Here is a 13,737-nt window from a genome sequence, read left to right as displayed (position 1 = left end):
GTTTGCTAATCGTTGTGCACGCATTGTTTGTTTACATTTTATGGGGAAAAATTAGTGGAAAAGTTAATATTTGCATTAAAATTGTACTTATCCGTTTCTGCATCTTCTACGGTTTGCCGATAACGAAAAGTGTGCAGATCTCATTTGAAATGCATGTGCTCGGCTCCACGGTGCAGCGAACAAAGGTGGCACCGTCAGTGGTACCGCTACTTTGGTTTTGCCGATTTTGACAGTTGTGGTAACTTGTAAATAAACCTTTGTTTACAAATCAGCGAAAGAGAAATTTGAATTATAAGTGAAAAATCAGTTTAAATTGTATGAATTTGCAATTTGTGAGTGATTTTTGAGTTGAAGACTGCGTAAAAACTAATAAAATGAAGTGATGTGTGTTAAATTGCGACAGCCATCAAGATAAAAGATGCGTAGATGCAAGTGCAGCGCTGGGACGAATCGCTGCATTTTGTGTACGTAGGGCACGGCAAAGCCGTTCTCGAAATGTTCTTCATTATTACATTAACAGCATTTCCTCACAATGATGTTGCTTTTGCTCCAAGCAGCCTCCATTAGCAAGTTAACTAATCAATCCCGCTGAGATACTGCCGCAGTTTTCTGCAGCAGCCTTAATTGCAAAGCAATGGAGTGCACTAAAACGTTTGCTGAAGCAGCCTCAATTGCAAGGCAATGGAGTGCACTAAAATGTTACCTATTTTCTAATAGATTAGGTAAAAATGCAATATTCTCGCATTTAGCAAAATTATAACACGTTTTTCGCTGTAAAGTGAACTGTTTTGGCAGTTTCAACTCGTTCTTCTTTTCGCTCTATTCTTTGTTTACTTGTGGTACACAAATGTCAACGCCCAGGACGGCGCAATCTTGTATTCTATCATTCTTGGCTCGGCTCAAAATTTCAGGGCGAGACGATAACGCAACTATGATTGGACGACAAGTGTGCAGATAGCTTAACTCTTCCTTAGTGAAAGCAAAGTGTAAAATAATGGTGCATGTGATGTAAACAAATACTCAGCTGACGCACCCGCTTTAACATACTTCTTTCTTAAAACTAGTTACAAAAACAACGTCGCGTTTTTTCGTGTTTTTGAATTTTTGGTTCATGGATTTCATGTGTAATTTAGCCGCTATCTCGAACGAGAATTTTTCGGTTTCTTACAGAAACGCACTAAAGGTCTGTTCGATGGACGCACTAAAGTACTCTAGTGCAGGAAAAAGCGTTCAATTAGGGTTTTTCTTGCACTAATCATAAGTATTTTCTTACGCTAAATGTCGGATATTGTTCTGAAATGCACTGTTTTAACGTTTAGTGCACTCAACGAACAGACCTATCGACCTAAACATCCACGTCGTCCTAATATCGATTATTTACAAAAATCGATGTGTTTGTCGCATCTCTACTCGCTAGAACAGGTACTGTCAAACGTAAAAAATCGATGTGGTCCTCAATTTGCATTTTTCATCGTGGGAGTTTCTATATAAATTCTATTTTATTAATTATAGAAATATAGTTAATAATATCTTAAAAAAGAAAAGTAACATTAAAAGTAAAAAAGAAATACAAAGAGTGTGGTTTAATAGAAGTGTTAGATAGTTTTCCCAAAGTCCACTGATATTACACTACATACACACACGTTTGCTTTGTAACTCGCTAATTAATTGAGGAAATTTTTAGCAGCAGCCATAATGAATATGGATAGACGTAAGAATCATGCGCTAATTTAATTGAATATTACTTGTATTGAAATGCATTAATTGATTTTGCTATCTAATTAAACTATACTGGTTATGTTTATGAAATAGGTTCACGTAGCATATCCCCAGGTAATCGCCGGCATCGCAATGGCGGCAACATGGCTGGTGGAGGCCCGCGACGAGACTACCGTCGCTACAGTCGTTCCCGATCGCGCTCAAGATCGCGGTAAGATTTTTCCATGCTTTATGTTTTAGTATTGGACTAGTAGAAACTTTAGATGCAAATTTAGATAAATATGTATGTTTGTATGTATATATTACATATTTGCTGGAAAAACGACATACTCATAAATTAAAAAAATCGAAAATATGGGTTGGCTTTCCTTTATGACCGTTCGTTAAAGGGGCGGTGGGCGAAAGGTAAGTGGGCGTGGCACCTCTAACCCACCTTTTTGGAGAGGGAATGAACCGCCATTGACAAATATGCAACCCCCGACCACCTAGGTCCCCTATGGTGCCCTAGGGAATCCTTAGAAAAATTGCCAAAAATCACAATTTCCATTTACGTTTATTCGCTTGAAAAATGTTAAATATTCATTTGCGCAATACATTTTTATATACACATTTTTATATAAAAGACATTTTTATAAAACACCTAGTAACCAAAATAGACATCACTGGGGCGGCGGCCCAGGTTTAGCACACAGAAAGGGAATTCTAGTTACCTCATCCTTTCCCAAGGTTACATCACTGGGGCGGTAGCCCCAGTTAGGTCAAACAGAAAGGAGAATTCTACGTAGTAAGGGTTATAATCCCTAAGCGCGGCCGAAGGCCGCCTTCGCAGGTAGGAATTCTACGCAAAAATACTGTGGATGCAAGTAAAAATTGCGATTTTTGGCCATTTTTCTAAGGGGTCCGTAGGGAACCATAGGGGGCCTAGGTGGTCGGGGGTTGCATTTTTATCAATGGCGGTTCATGCCCTCTCCAAAAAGATCGGTTGGAGGTGCCACGCCCACTCCCCCTTCGCCCACCGCACCTTTAACGAACGGCCATAATGGAAAGTTTCTCCGAAAATTGCTTTCTGTGCTGGACAAAAAAAAATGATAATAATTGAAAATAACAAGAACGTATGTCCGTTTGGCCAAGTCAATTTTAAAAATTATCTTCCATTCCAACAAACTTGTTCTGAAAAAGCTTTTTGAAAAAGTACCAAAGTTTAAACCAGAGGATGAAGCGGTCATCAAACCTTTCATCAAAGAATGGCTATTTTCTTGTTATAATTGCGCTACAAGGTGGAAATGAGTAAAGTTTCACTAAAGATTCAGAATTGACAAAAATAGTTTAGAATTTTTTACGCAACATACATATATACCAGGGGTGGGCAAGGCCAAGGCCGAAAAGAGCCAGACGTAAATTCTTCTTTATTTTTAAATAAAATTATTATTAGAAATGAAAAACATTTATTTTATTAATATTATTTATAGATATTAAAGAAAATTCAAAATATCCCTTTGGCCAAATTTTCAAAATCTGGTTTTACGTCAGTTAAAGCCGTTCGTAACAGTTCTGTTAAATGTTGGTTGGCCAATAGGTACGTTCGTTTAAATCTCCAGTAAAAAATGTCCAACAACAAAATTTCGGCGAAATGTCATCTGTTCTCTCACAAGAGAAAAATATCCAAAATAGTAGGCGAACAGAAAATTTGCAGAAACTTACAAGTTAGACGAATACAAATTTTGTTTACATTCAAAAGTATAAAATTAAAACATATCCCGAAGTCTTATCCTGACACAGTTCACTGACTAAACGAATAATTACTTACTTCCTACAAGTTTAATTAGTCCCATTTTACTATTTTAACTTCCAAATCATCAAATTCAATTTAGGGATTTGCGTAAATTCCAACCAGCTGTTTTTGATCAGCTGTTTTCTTGTTGGCAAATCGCAGTTGGCAAATATTTTTTCCAGCAGAAACTAGCAGCTTTCCCTCAAAATGAAATGCCATTTTGCTCTCTCAATTTCCCCTACTTTGCAAGATTTTCGCGTACGCGAACACAAAAAGCCGATAGTTTTTATAACTTTCAATAATTATCAGGTACGCGAATGCAACTAATTGTGAACGGCCTTTTGACTTTGCGAATTTTATTGTAGAGTACAAAGACTCACAGATATACGTTGTACCAAAAATTGAAAATATACGAAAATATATATATACAGTGAAACCTCTCCTAACGGACACCTCTATTAGACGGACACCTCCCTTGGGCGGACATTTTTCCCTATACCAAGTTTTAAGTATAAATTTCGGAACAAATTACTCTCTCTTAAGCGGACACTCTCTTGGCCGGACGCGGACAGTTATTTTGCATAAAATTGACACAAAAACTCTATTGGGCGGACGCGAACCTCTTATCAACGGACATTAAGATTTCTTTTCATAACAAATCAAACAAAAACCTCCGTTGAGCGGACGCGAACTCCTCATAGGCGGACTAGTAAATGGAAAAAGGGGACTTCCCGCACAAAATGTGATTGTTATGCACACATTTAGTTTGGTTTGCGCAGTGGTTTAGGTTCGTTATTTGAATTGTCAGAAACCCTTGGAGACTGATATAAACATGAAAACTGTTGATGAAAAAGGTACTGACACTGAAAAAAATTAAAAAATAAAACTTACGTCAATCGACAATTTCCCAGTTTTTTATGTAATGAATCTATGATTTTATGTAGTTTATGGACTAAAATGTAATATTTATTTTTATTTTGTTATTACTGAATATGTACTTACGCACATAAATGAAAACGAAGTATTGTAAATTCATCCTCAATTATGTTACATAAAAAAGGGTTTATGAAGTATGCAAACGTACATTTAAATAATTTCGAATCGGCAAATCTTTTTTCAAAATCTGCTTTCAAATCATGTGAAATATTTTTTCTAGCCATGGAAAATGGTGAAATATTATTTTTTTTGAGATCATAAATAAAAAAACGTAGTTTAGCTTCAAAACTTAAAATAAATTGCGACAAATCAAAAAAAATTGTATTCTCTCCTTGTAGAGACAAATTCAAGTTTTGCCAAATGTTCCATCATATCGGTAAAGAACCATGAACCAAAAATACAAGATCACCTAATCAAAGAAGCAAGAAAAAAAATTTTTCCTGAGCGTTTTTGACATCTGCCTTAGAATGAAAACAAACAAAGAAAACGAAAAAGGCGCGGTGCTTGAGTGCGATTATATTGGCATTTATTATAAAATATAATAAGTGAAACCGAATAAAAATGAGCCGAAGGTGTTTATAAAATATAGGTTTCGTGATAGTAAGTGTTTTACAACCGCTTAGCATCAACACAGCTCGATTTTTCAATACCAGCGTTCTGACCGCAAAGTGCACCCAGTTTTCACGCAAATTTACGCCTCTTGGCAAACCAAACATACGCACAAACAAAAACGCTATGAAAACTTTTTTCTGAAAATCGATTACAAATACAACGATGGCTAATTAGGTGATCTGTAGTCTGTAGTTGGTTCATGGTGAGGAACATTAAGTCAGAAAGCCAATTTTCATTCTCCGAGTGCGGGTAATATTCCGATCTCAATTTGCGTATGTGTATATAAAGAGAATAAAATAAAAAAAAAAAAAACAACACAATGGAAAAGAATGTTCAGCAAAGAAATATGTATTTTAAAAAGTAAAAAGAGCCAAAATGTTCTAAGCAAAGAGAAAGTAAAAAGAGCCGCACTTTGCTAAGAAAAGATCCGCATTTGGCTCAAAGAGTCGCGATTGCCCACCGTTGATATATACCATGGTTTTGACCGCCTTTTTTCAAACTTAACTCGATTTTTGTGTTTAAATTACTACGTTCTTCCAGCAAAAGAGCGACAAGTATTTCCTTTTCCACGTACATACTTTTACTAACACAAACGTTTCTCTTACAAATATTTTGCTTGCTTTACTATTAGTGAGCGTAGCCGTGACCAAAATTTTCGTCGCCGCAATACCCGCTCTAGATCGCGTGATCGTATGGGCCCACATAGACGTGGGGGTAGCGTTGAAAAAGATTTATATCGCGATTTAATATATGATGATTATCAAGAGGATAAAAGTTATAATAATCGTGGGCATCGTGGTCGTGGTGGTGGTGGTGGTGGTGGTGGCGGCATTGATGATGACTATGCTGACGAACGTGATCGGTTTTGGAACGAACGGGCCAGGGATAAAGGACGCGATTATGAACGTGAAAGAGACCGTGAGCGTGATTATGATCGGGATCGTGATAGAAGGTGAGCGCACCACTATGCTAATTACTCGATAGATAATATTTTATATTCTTTACATACTTTATCGCTTCAGGGATAATCGCCACAATCGTTATGCTCGACGTTACGAGAATGATCACGAGAGTGATGACAGCGATGAGAGTTTGCATACTCACTTCTACAACAAAACACCTTCCAATACTATAATCGTGCTTGGTTTACAGTCGCATATAACAGAAGCTGATGTAAGGATTAGTTAAATGATTGAAAAATACACGAATTTTTTAAATACACTCATTTATATATTGGCAGCTAATGAGCATTCTAATACAACAAGGGATGACCGCCTCGATTCGTCTTATACGCAAACGTCAAACAGGTGGGTTTCAAAGGCAATATTTTACTTTTAAAAACATATTCTTAGCATATTAGTTTTAAGAAAATACATTTCTAAGAGAAGAAAGTATGTAATATTCATAACACGTAAGTACTCGGTTGAAACTTGTAAAATATTTCAAATGCAATAGAAACAAAAAAATGGGACTTCATACAAATGCAACGGTTCCAAGTATACAGCAGCATCTACAATAGAAAAATCTACAAACAATTATACCTTTTATTGCTTGTAGTAATTGAATTAACAACATGAAACGATATTTGTTGCAATTCCACATTAAAAAAAATCCAACTTTATTCAACAACAACAAAAATACATTATTTTTTGACGTAAATATTTTGTATTTGCTTCTATCTAAAATTTAGGTGCATCACGAGGTTTCGCATTCGTCGAGTTTAGTACCATTGATGAAGCTGCACGTTGGATGGAGCTAACCCAGGTATCACTTGTTGCTCAACCACCTCTACACACTCCCATCAAAAGATCTCAGATCACGTTCAAGCGCATGCATTCTTTTAATTGCATTATAGTGTAAAAAATGGTTAGGAATTGTGAGGGGGTTTAGGGAATACTACAGAGTAGGTAATAATATTCTAAATTGTTGGAAAGTAGTTGCCCCCCCTCTAACAATTAGGCAAATCGAAAAATTTATTGGTAGCAAATTTTGAAGTTGAAGCTTATACTTAATTTTTAATGTTAATGTTAATGTTAAAAGTAAAATTAAGGAATTAAAATTGCTTCAGGTAATTTGTTGCGTATTTGACTTATTTTGCCAAATTGCGAACTGCTCGCCGAAGATCATCCCAATGACTGATTTTTAACATACTCAGCTCAGTTTAATTTTATAATTACATTCAAAAAATAATTTAATTAAATTCAATACAAAGCTGTTTTGGGATAGCCAAAATAAGTTCATTATTAAGAGAACTAAGCCAGTCAAGTTTATGTAGTTATAGGGAAACACACAATCGCTATTACATCAACGCAATAAATCAGCTGATGCCAAAACTTAAGCGCAAAATAAATTCAAGCAAAAATAAAAGTACATCGGATAAAGCATGCAATAGCTCAGCCAGAGCACAAACCATATATAAATACAATTATACAGCCGAGATTCAATTAGAATATTTGCATATTTGGGCGTTAAACGAATTTATGTGGAAATGTCATAAATGTACATATGTATGTACAAATTGTGAAAAAACATAACTAGTGTCATCAAGAGTCATGTTCGAGTTCTAGCGAGTAAAGCAACAAAATCGAGTGCAATCCCGCAACATGCAAATCATGCAATCAACCAACCGGTGACTGTGTAGTCTGTGGGAACCTAAAAAGTCAATAGTTACTAATGTATTTCTTTTTTTCTTTCATTCTCTTCCATGTTTATACATTCTAGGGCTCACTGCAATTGCCGGATCATTCGTGTGCCAATCTACAATATAGCGTTTCACCCAAACAAAAGGTGAATGTCACTGACTGGCATTGCTTCAAGGTAAGTTATATAAAACATAACAAACGAGTTGGATTTCTTTTGAATTCCTTTAATTAAATGATTTTTCTTTTCTACCCTTTTTAAGTGTGGCGTTCTGAATTTCAAACGACGCGATATCTGCTTTAAGTGCTATGCATCGCGTGGTGATAGTGAAAAAATCGGCGAGGGTAGCGAAGAAGTTAGCAACATCCTAACGAAAAGTATATCTAACAAAATAATTGCTCAAAATCAATCTAAGCAATATTACAAGCCATATACAAATCATTTTCAAAAACTAATATATTGAACTAAATTCTACTGATCCTTCAATCCTCAATGCAGAGATCATGTTACGCAATTTGGATACTCTAACTACGGAGGAGACCGTACTCACCGCCATGCAACAGCACGTGCCGGAATTGGCTGGTAAAATAACGAAAATACTCGTTAGTCGTGATACATTAACGCAGACGTCACGTGGCATTTGTTACTTGAATTTCGATAGCCTGATTGACTCGATGAATTTGTATAGTGCGTTGAAAGCGTTGGATCCGCCATTGACCATTGATGGTCGACAATGTAAGTTTTGGGTGAATTATAGTTCTGGTTACCTATTTTTATATTATTTTATTGCTATATTTTTTGGTTTAAAATGTTCCCATATTCTCTGTTCTCAAAAACAAATTTTATTTTAAACTAATATTTTGTCTGTCCTTATGCTACGCAGTACTCATCACCTATTGCATAGATCACGAAAATCGCCAAATAGTACCGAAGAAAAATGATTCCGTAACGAGTTCTTCTGCAACCGTTACAATTGGTCCAATGACGGCTGCTGAAATGATGGCCGCTTCCGGTTCCCTAGGAGCTGCTGGAGCGGAGTACACGCTGGCCGACGTGCCACGTCTGGCCGAATATAGTGCCGCATTGTATGCGTCGACGCCGGCGGAGCATGCTCACTATTTGCAATACTATACAGAGTATTACATAGGTGAAATAAATAAAGGCCATTATGGCAACTTGCCCTCTGTCCAAGTAGAAGAAACGTCAGCGAATTCGGCGGCTGCTGTGGCGCTCTCTGCCATACAACGAAAGCAGAAGAAAATGAATAGCATTGAGACGACAGCAACGCAAGCAGCAGCAGCTGCAGCTGCCGCAGCGGCGGCGGTGAAAGCAAGTTTAGCGCTAAAGAGCGTTGTTACTCCGAAAGGAAATGATGGCAAAACTTATCGTAAGCATTTATGCAGAATTTTTTACTTCTACTACTAAACTACTAACTATATTCATGTTTCTTTACGCTTAAGCTACCCCCGATGTTACACTGTATCAGTACGATGAAACTTCAGGCTATTATTATGATCCTACAACGGGGCTATACTACGATGCACACTCACAATATTATTACAATAGTGAAACTGGCGCATACCTTTATTGGGATCAGCGGAAAAGCACTTATGTGCTGGCCACACCCGCAGCCGCTGCAGCCACCGTGCAGGATGTAGTAAAGAGCGAAACAGGTGAAGATGGTAAGGCGGGTAATTCAGCTGCTGGTAGCGCAGCTGCTACGGCGACGGCTGCCAATGAGGATGAAAAGAAAGAAAAGAAGGACTCAACGAATAAACATGATAAGGTGAAGGTTGCCAAAAAAATAGTTAAGGATATGGAAAAGTGGGCTAAGCAATTGAATCAAAAGAAAGATTATACAGTAGTTGCAACGCCACAGCCTATATTGCCTTCGAAATCGGACGATGCGCCGACTCGAGCTGCGGGTGCAGGCGCTGGTAGCTCCGGACACTTATCCAGTGGTTATGCTGATGTGGGCTTTTCAATATTGGAGAAGAAGGAACGTACAAAATTAGTGGATTATATGCCAACGCCGGCGATTGCCAACAAACTAACAGCTTATGCCTCTGATTCAGATGAGGAACACGCCGCACTAGGGCCATCAACATCAGCAGGTGGCTCTAATGAGGCGAGTGAAAAGGACTATGTCGACTTTCAGAAACTGACATGTCTGCTATGCAAGCGCGCATTTCAGTCGTTGGAAATTTTGCAAAAGCATTTAAAAATTTCAAATTTGCATAAGGAGAATTTGCAAAAATTCCAATTGGCGCGTGGTGCAAGTGGCGGTGGGGACTCTATGAGTGTAGCTTTGTCGTAAGTGTTTTACATTAGTTTTATCTTTTTATTTTATTAGGCGTGCTATTTTCTTAATCAAAATCTTTTTAGTAATTACCGCGATCGCGCCAAAGAGCGCCGTCAAAAGTATGGTGAAAGCGATCCACCTGTTACGAATCGCAGCCGTGAGCGGTTCGAAATGGAAATGAAGTCAGTGGCAGCACGCCAACCCGAAGCGCCGCCTATGCCGATAGGTTCTAACAATGTTGGCAATCGGTTACTGCAAAAAATGGGCTGGTCTGAGGGACAAGGTCTAGGTCGCAAAAATCAAGGACGCACAAGCATCATAGAGGTATGCCAATTGGCTGTATAAAGCGTGTGAAAAGTTTGGTAATCACGTTTTTGTTTCTAATTTTTGTTTATATTCAGGCTGAAGCACGTTCGTCTACAGTTGGCTTGGGCAACAAATCTGGCATCACACCCGGGGAAGACTACAAAACTTACATAAAGAAAATGATGAAATCTCGCTATGAATCAGCCTGATTCATTTGTTAGTTTAAGCATTTATTTTGAATATAAGTGTAGCATAGTTTTACGTGATTTTTAACAAATAAATTTCAATGATATCAGACAAATTTCACTACATAATTGTTGAATATTTGTACGCTATTCAGTTAATAAAGCAATATGTGTTGAAAAAAACAAAACCCTGGTTTTATTTGTGCAACGAAATGGTAGTAAAAATTATTTTAGATAGTAAAAGTAAAAATTTACAAAAAATACTCAAGATTGTGACGATTGAACCGATAAATTCAATCTTGTAATTCAATTCAGAGCGGGGATGGGAGAATTATTCTTTGTAATGTTGGTACTCAACTTGCTTATAGTGGCCAATCCTTTTCAGAGACTTGCAGACGGACTTCATCGTTCGCAAGGAATTTGCGCGGCGGATATAACTGTAATCAGAAGCGTTCTTGGAGCTTAACCTGGGCTCTAATGGACACACGATATCGTATTATTCGTCACGTAAAAACACAATTTTATGACATACGAGAACGTACTATATCCCATTCCGCTTATACGACTGACGTAGCGCCTAAATTTCTTTCGTATGGGTTTCGATCCGTGAACGAGTGTTACGACCACGCTGTATTAGGGCCATTACATAATCTTCGTTCTCACAAACTCGAAGCGTTAAATTGTCGGGCAGTCATCGATCGAATGCAAAGACAGGACTTTCAAACCACGTAGAATGAGTAGAAAGTTCTTCGCCAATCATGTTTTAACTTCTACCCAAATAAACTTCCCTCCGGTGCACCGGGGAGGTGCTGCAAATTAATCTATCATGGCAAGACCGGAAGTTCTCATCGCATTCATTTCCACGAAGGTTGGCCCTAAATAAGGGCAACAATACAGATTCGGGAAATTGATGACTTCTGCTCGAAAGTAAACGGCTACCTCTCCGAACTTTCTCGCTTCTTCACTGCGCGGAGCCTAGCAACCCTGTTGCGAGTGTCGACTGGTAGTTGAAGAAGGATGAGCGAGTAAAAACTATTCACAGACGCTTATTGAACGAGAAATGGCATTCACAATACCATGGAAAAGCGATAATTGAATAATAGTCGTTTATCTACTGCTAGTCGACACTTGCAATAGGGATGTAATCCTCTCCGCGACCAAATTCACGGCGACCCTTTTCACCACCTGGACGGAGGAGGTCAGGCTTCAACTAGACATTCACGTCGATGACAACAATCCGACGGTGAACAGCCCGAAGAACTTACGGGTTACCTTTGATAGCCTGCTTTCCTTCTCTGCACACGCAACCGCAATTGTCAATAAAGCGCAGATCCGCAAAAAGGTCCCCAAGTCGCTTGCCGGCAGCACCCGGGGCAAAGACAAAGATACGTTGCTGGCAACATACAGCGCACGTATGATCGCCGGGGATTAGTTGGACGCAGTGAAAGAAGCTACAGGCTTGTCAAAACGACGCACTCCGGACAGCGACTGTATGCCTTATGTGGCCTGAACACCCTCTACATAGCAAGGTCCAAAAGCTCCTCGTAAGGGAGCACCAAAAAAAGTTATGTGGCCTGAACACCCTCTACATAGCAAGGTCCAAAAGCTCCTCGTAAGGGAGCACCAAAAAAAGTCCAGCAAGCAGTTTCTGGTAGGGTGTTACAGACGCGAGCACCCGATCATGCCTATACAGAATAACCACTGGACTCGACGACTTACAGACGAGCTATAAGTGCCCTATGAATGTCGTAGTAGGAGCCCAATCTCCACCAGTCTAATAGCATAGACTTCCACTTGTGAGATGTTTGGGAAGTTGCCCAGAGGCCATATACGCCAGCTCTAATATTCTCAGGAGTAATATTCCCAGATAATTAATTTCTTTGGCGACGCTGATCGCGGCCGATTTGCAGGATATCCGCTTTGGGCATGAGACTTCGGCTGGCTTATTTCCTTCTATTCCAATTCGTCCAGTTTCCTCTGTTAACACAAAGCACACCTACATACATACATATCTTGGGCATCACAGCGCTTACTGCCTTTATGACTGCTTGGCCAGTATTGAAAGCCTTTTCAGAGGATATTTTGGCTTGGAAAATGCTGCAGTAATCTGGGAGATGGTACGAATTGTACGACGAAAACAGTACCCACCCTTTGAGCCATCTTTGACCCATCCGCGTAAAAGTATAAATGTGGCGGAAGAACCTAGGTCCTTTCCTTCATCCTTCTCGTCCTATTTCCAGGGGCCTGAGACACTGCAATGCGGTCTGAGCCTCCGCATATTACTGTGACCGAACGGTTGTGGTGTCTGCTACGAAAGTTAGCTTCTTTCGTATTTATCTTGCCACCAGATGTCTAAGCATGCTGTGATGGAGTAATAGTCAATGCGCTTGTACATGTTTTACTTTTAGAGGGACAACGAATAGTCTGTAGGGAAAAAATACATATGTACATCATAGTCGTAAGATTTTAACTCAATCCACTACACGCATTACAAAAGTGGATAGAGAAGCCTTCGCTCATAATTACTACGCCAAAGGGGCCTTTCTCGATATCGATGGGGGGTTCAACCATGCCATTTCGAAGGCAAGCTGGTTAATAGGCTCATTTACAGTTTACTTCGATACAGAACTGTCGGGGTGGAGGAAGCGCCTTCCCTCAGCGTAGAGTCAGCAGGGGCAATCCGCAAGGAGGCATTCCCTCTGTTGCACTTTTTAGATCTAACTCAAGGTTGCCTGAACTTGATAGCTAGATGGACGGTCAACTGCGGTTGCGCAGTCAATCCCAGTAAGATGGAAGTGGTCTTGTTTACTAGGCAGTATATAAGGTCCCCGATATAGGTCTTCCCTCGATGCGGGGTGTACGTCTGTAGCTCTCCAACAGGGCCAAGTACTTTGAACTGATCTTGGATAGGAAACTGTCGTGGAAGCCTTGAAGAAAGGGAAGTTACTGGTAAGAGGTGGGGTCTTTCGCCCAAAGTAATTTATTGGCTCTATGAAACCACAATTAAGCCTATCTTGTTTTATGGTGCCCTTGTCTGGTGGAACTCACAAGAGAAAGCTATACTTGTTAAGCAACTAGAGCGCATATAGCGCACCATTCCGACACTGGCGTTTAACGTCATGCTGAACATTACGCCTATACATATTACAGGCAAAATTGTGGCAGCAGGAGCTGCCATCAGGCTGAGGGGAAACCGCGCTGTTAACTGGCTCGAAATCTGGACACTCTGGAGTTCTGGAGGACTTTGATTTGGTCCCTGAACCGGC

At 39.3% G+C, this 13,737-nt stretch overlaps 1 protein-coding gene across 2 annotated transcripts; it reads left to right on the top strand.

The window, feature by feature from the left end:
* Positions 1–1,391: 1,391 nt before the first annotated feature.
* LOC118740769 (RNA-binding protein 5-B-like) lies at positions 1,392–10,587 on the top strand. Of its 2 annotated transcripts, none has more exons than XM_036472434.1 (13): positions 1,392–1,711; positions 1,813–1,930; positions 5,679–5,990; positions 6,061–6,211; positions 6,279–6,345; positions 6,729–6,802; positions 7,760–7,855; positions 7,941–8,055; positions 8,177–8,413; positions 8,562–9,065; positions 9,139–9,991; positions 10,064–10,304; positions 10,382–10,587. In XM_036472434.1, exons 1-13 carry the CDS (start codon positions 1,696–1,698, stop codon positions 10,493–10,495), a joined length of 2,898 nt encoding a protein of 965 aa, XP_036328327.1. In that variant the 5' UTR covers positions 1,392–1,695; the 3' UTR covers positions 10,496–10,587. The 2 variants fall into 2 exon arrangements, with proteins under 2 accessions (XP_036328327.1, XP_036328326.1); XM_036472433.1 differs by having other exon boundaries at positions 5,670–5,990.
* Positions 10,588–13,737: the final 3,150 nt, after the last annotated feature.

Source organism: Rhagoletis pomonella, unplaced genomic scaffold, assembly GCF_013731165.1.
Source record: "Rhagoletis pomonella isolate Grant_MI unplaced genomic scaffold, Rhpom_1.0 Rhpom_scaffold_00006, whole genome shotgun sequence".
Taxonomy (NCBI): Eukaryota; Metazoa; Arthropoda; class Insecta; order Diptera; family Tephritidae; genus Rhagoletis; species Rhagoletis pomonella.
Note: the sequence above shows the minus strand (reverse complement) of the source record. Positions and strands in the feature narration are given on the sequence as shown.

Bases quoted from the DNA above. Each gene is read 5' to 3' on its own strand.
- LOC118740769 (XM_036472433.1), top strand. The intron at 6,212-6,278 runs GTAAGGATTAGT...ATATATTGGCAG, and splicing joins CGCATATAACAGAAGCTGAT to CTAATGAGCATTCTAATACA. The intron at 10,305-10,381 runs GTATGCCAATTG...GTTTATATTCAG, and splicing joins GACGCACAAGCATCATAGAG to GCTGAAGCACGTTCGTCTAC.